Source organism: Lolium rigidum, chromosome 7 (assembly GCF_022539505.1).
Source record: "Lolium rigidum isolate FL_2022 chromosome 7, APGP_CSIRO_Lrig_0.1, whole genome shotgun sequence".
In the NCBI taxonomy this organism is placed as follows: domain Eukaryota; kingdom Viridiplantae; phylum Streptophyta; class Magnoliopsida; order Poales; family Poaceae; genus Lolium; species Lolium rigidum.
The window spans coordinates 193,969,172-193,974,026 of NC_061514.1; the positions used below are offsets into that span (position 1 = coordinate 193,969,172).

Here is a 4,855-nt window from a genome sequence, read left to right on the forward strand (position 1 = left end):
ATGCAGTTCGAGCAGCCTCCGTCCGCCCGGCGCGCCCCCACCTTCTACGCGCGCCGCGACGCCGACGCGTGGCAGCTCCTCGGCGCGCTCCTGCCGCGGCGCGCCGCCACCACCCGCCACGTCCAGCAGGCGCACGCCCGCCTCGCCGTCCTCGGCCTCGCCACCGCGCGCTTCCTCCCGCAACTCCTCGCCGCGCTCCCCCGCCTCCCGCACCCGCCACCGCCGATCGAGGACGCCTCCTCCTACCCGCTCTCCCTGTTCCGCCGCTCCAACTCCTCGTCCGCCTTCGCGTCCAACCACCTCCTCCGCGTGCTCCCGCACCCTCTCCCGCTCCGCCTCTTTCCCGGCCTCCCGCGCCGCAACCCGCACTCCTTCACCTTCCTCCTCGCCTCCCTCTCCGATCACCTCGACGCCGGTCACGCCACCGGCCCAGCCCCCTCCTTCCTGGGCTCCCACGTGCACGCGCTGGCCGTGAAGGCTGGCGCGGCGGGCGATCTCTACGTGCGGAACGCGCTCACACACTTCTACGGCGTCTGCGGCGACGTGGGGGCGATGCGGTTGATGCTCGACGAGCTGCCGCGCGTGCGGGACGTGGTGACTTGGAACGCGGTCCTTGCCGGCTACGTCCGAGCGGGCATGCTCCGGGCAGCACGGGAGGTGTTTGATGAAATGCCGGTCAGGGACAGGGTTTCTTGGAGCACGGTGATGGGCGGGTATGTGAAGGAAGGGGAGCTGGACGTGGCGCTGCAGGTGTTCAAGGATATGGTGCAGAAGGGGGTGAGGGTAAATGAGGCTGCGGTCGTGACGGCATTGTCGGCGTCTGCGCAGCTGGGTTTGCTTGAGCTTGGGAGGTTTGCGCACGAGGTTGTCCGTAGAGAAGGGATGCCGGTCAGTGTGAACGTAGGGACCGCGCTGGTGGATATGTATTCCAAGTGCGGGTGTGTGGCAGTGGCCAGGGAAGTTTTCGATGCGATGCCGAGCAAGGACGTTTTTGCATGGAACGCCATGATTTGCGGGCTCGCTGCTCATGGGTTTGCACGGGATGCCGTGGAACTCTTTGAACGGTTTCTCGATGAGGGTTTGTGCCCAACAAATATTACGTTTGTTGGTGTGCTGAATGCGTGCAGCCGTTCTGGTCTTGTCGCTGAAGGGCGGCGGTACTTCAAGTTGATGGCAGAAAAATATAGTGTTGAGCCAGAAATGGAGCATTACGGATGCATGGTTGATCTTCTGGGCCGTGCTGGTCTTGTTTCAGAAGCCATCGAATTGATAAAAGGGATGCCTATTGCACCTGACCCAGTTCTCTGGGGCACTGTACTCTCGGCTTGCAAGACACATGGCCTGGTGAACCTGGGGGTTGAGGTTGGCAACAAGCTAATTGAACTGGAGCCAGCTCATGATGGCCACTATGTCCTCCTTGCAAGTATATACGCCAAAGCAAAGAAATGGGATGAAGTCAGGGAAGTCAGGAAATTGATGTCTAGTCGGGGTACCAGCAAGTTAGCTGGCTGGAGCTTGATGGAGGCACAAGGAAACGTGCATAAGTTTCTAGTAGGAGACATGGATCACAAGGATTCTGTTCGGATATATAAAATGCTTGACATGATTAACAGAAGGTTAGCAGATGCAGGGTATGTACCAGATGTGTCATCTGTATTGCATGACATTGGAGATGAAGAGAAGGTGCATGCAATCAAGGTGCACAGTGAGCGGCTGGCAATTGCTTATGGGTTCATAGTTACGGAAGTTGGCAGCCCAATCCGTATTGTTAAGAATCTCCAGGTGTGTGGGGATTGTCATGAATTCAGTAAGATGGTGACAAAGGTTTTCAATAGGGAGATTATTGTGAGAGATGGTAGTAGATTCCATCATATGAAAGAAGGAAGGTGTTCTTGCCTTGACTACTGGTAGTTACTTGGCTGACTGGTTTTTCTGTTAATTGAAAGAAGGGAGATGTTCTTGCCTTGACTATTGGTAGTTAGTTGGCTGACTGGTTTTTCTGTTAATTGAACCCGTATAATTTAGCACATAATTTTGCTGGAGTCAAAGAGTTGGTGGCTGGCAGAGAGGTTCTAGTTTCAAGCAAATCCCAATTCATGTGCCATACGCAGCTCCTGGCGCTCAAGTCTGTAGCTGGTAAGTCGTACTATGTTTTTATCTTTCTACAGGTTGCAATTAACTCTACAATCATTTTATCCTGATAGTAAAAATAAATTTCTCCGAAAACAAATCCACATTCTGACATTCAGTTATCCTTCTATTTGTCTTTCTAGTTTCTAACCATCTCTTAAGCAAGAGGTATCTTCAGCTCAAAGCATGGCAAAGGGCTGCATTCTCTTCGTGATTTGATGCTAATAAAAGATTTCTATTTACGAAAGACAAATAGCAAACAGCCTGTACTAGAGATCGAACATAACCCAAAAGGGGGTCAACTCAGATGGTCTTCATTAGATCTTAACTGTGCTTTAGACGAACTAGAGTATTTCTGCTCTATGGTGGTAATATTGGGTCTTCAGGGCACCATATAATTATCAATTTTCCTGATATAAATATTTCTGCTATATTCTGAGATTGTTCTTTCATTATAAACCAGCCAAATCTGGAGTTTCCCTGTAAAATTCGAGTATTGTATTTGTAGACAAAGATGGGTCAACTCAGAAGAGGCATGGAAGAAATGAGCAGCATGCTTATAAATATGAAATTTAAAACAATACAATTCGTCATGCTCCTTTTGGCGTGAGATTCTTTCAGTTATTATGATATGTATTGAATAGATGAAAGAACTTCCAACATTAACCATGAAAATTTCTTATAAACTCAATACCATGCTGTAACAAATGCAAAATATATTTATACTGGTGATTTTAGAAATAAATATACACATTGGTGTGTTAGAAACATTGTTCACATCATGCATCAATTTGCTTGTAACGTTCTTGTTCAGCTGTAAGTTTGAACGGTGTAGAGTAAGGGATTTACACTGAATTTGATACGCTGGACCATTAAAAAAAGGGTGTACCCAGTGTTGAAAGTTCCCACACATTGTGGGGTATATACGCTGGACCATTATGTACAGAAAATTATTGCTAGGAATGTTCAGTTTCTTATTGGAATTTCATTTGTCTATCTGCAGGATGGGACATGGAACGACATTCTTACTTGTGATGTTAGGCATTTTACGCATGCGGAACTCATGGAGTGTGTAATAGCTCTACAGATGATCCACACAAGGATATATCAGGAAGTCTCGGGAAAGTTAGAGCAAAAAAAGGGAGGGAAAATCAAATTTGTAGCAGGCTAATGGTGATCCACAAAAAGATTGTAGTTAGACAGTGCTGCAAAGAAGAGGTCTTTCGAATACGGGAAGCCCAAGATGCCAATATATCCTATAGTTATGTTTTAGGCATCGCTTGATAATCCAGAGTACAGTGGGGACGTAAATGCCTAAAGGAGGTTGTTTCATTTGTGGTTTGAACAATATAGTTTAGGGAAGCAATCAAGTGATTTTCATCCATGCACAATTGCACATGGTGTTTAAGCTGATAAGGCAGTGCACAGTGACTGATCCTATGTCAGTTTCAGGCTCTATCTGCTCTTATTGTTAGTACTGGGATACACTGACAAACACCAGCACGGCAGGGATTCTCACGTCAGAGTATCCATGTCCGCTAGCTATGATAAATTGATAATCTCCCCTTTTTGCACGCAAACTTGTAAAAAGGTTATTGGCTTCTACACAAAGAATAAAGTATCTGTTGACAAGATGGTCTGTTGGTAAGGTTCACTCAACTCTTGGCTCGTGGCGCAGGACCCATTCGATGCAATCTCTTAGGCCATCTCCAGCAGCGCGATGCATTTTAATGTCCGCGAGCGTCCATTTACGTCGCGCTGCGGACGCAAAAATGACTGTTTTTGTCGGTGTGTCCGTTTGCGTCTGGGGTCTGCTCCAGCGGGGCGACGCACCCTCCTTTTTTCCCTCTTCTCCATTTAAACATAGTTTCAAATATAACATTTTGAAACATGATTTTACACAAACTAACACATAGTTTGGAACATGGTTTACACAAACTAACACATAGTTTGAACCATGGTTGACACAAATATAATTTTTTTTAAAAAAGAAGCCAGTTGTGTTGATTTCCGTATGTTCGCTGCCAAGAAAGAACATTCAAGGGCACCCAGTCACCTAAACTGGAAAATCCAGCGGGAGGAGATGGTGCCCTTGTTGGTTCTACCGATGAAGCGAACATCCGGAAACCTCGACTATCGGCTTCGTCCGGCCCGTAGCCAGATTCGGCTGCAAAGAAAGAACACTCAACGTTCTAACTATCGGTGTCGGAGCCGAGTCGTCGGTGTGGTAGTGCTCGCGGCAGGCTGTGTCGTCGAACACCTTGACGATCATCTCGCCGTCCCCCTCGTAGAGGAAGGTGAGGCGGCAGCCGGGCTCGAGGTCGAGGTCACGGGCGAACTTGTCCCACCCCGTGTGCGGGTACATCTTGCCCTGCCCGTCGAACGAGGACCTCCACGGTCCGGCGGCAGAAGTTGCGGCTGGCCTCCCGTAGGCTGCAAGTGCGCCGGCTCGACGCCGTCGACGAACTCGGCGAACTTGTCCGGCTAGCCGCTTGATGGCGAGTGGGTCGTCGTCGATGAGGAGGAGGAACTCGAAGCGGCGCTCCTCTCGCGAGGACGAGGAGGGCGCAGGCGACGACGAGCGTGGGGCCGTAGCACGGCGGCCCCTGCCCGGCCACGGGGTGCGCCCAGGGCCGCGGCCTCGACCGCCTCGCCGGCCACCAGGACCGGCCATGGACTTCCTCGCGGGCTTGGCTGCGTCGCAGGAACACCTAGGCGGCGCTAC

The 4,855-nt window shown here is 50.2% G+C and overlaps 1 protein-coding gene across 1 annotated transcript; it reads left to right on the top strand.

The window, feature by feature from the left end:
* LOC124672414 (pentatricopeptide repeat-containing protein At3g62890-like) lies at window positions 1-3,512 on the top strand. The gene is made up of 2 exons (XM_047208643.1): window positions 1-2,136; window positions 3,134-3,512. The coding sequence occupies exon 1, from the start codon at window positions 1-3 to the stop codon at window positions 1,909-1,911; it is 1,911 nt and encodes a 636-aa protein (XP_047064599.1). The 3' UTR covers window positions 1,912-2,136; window positions 3,134-3,512.
* Window positions 3,513-4,855: the final 1,343 nt, after the last annotated feature.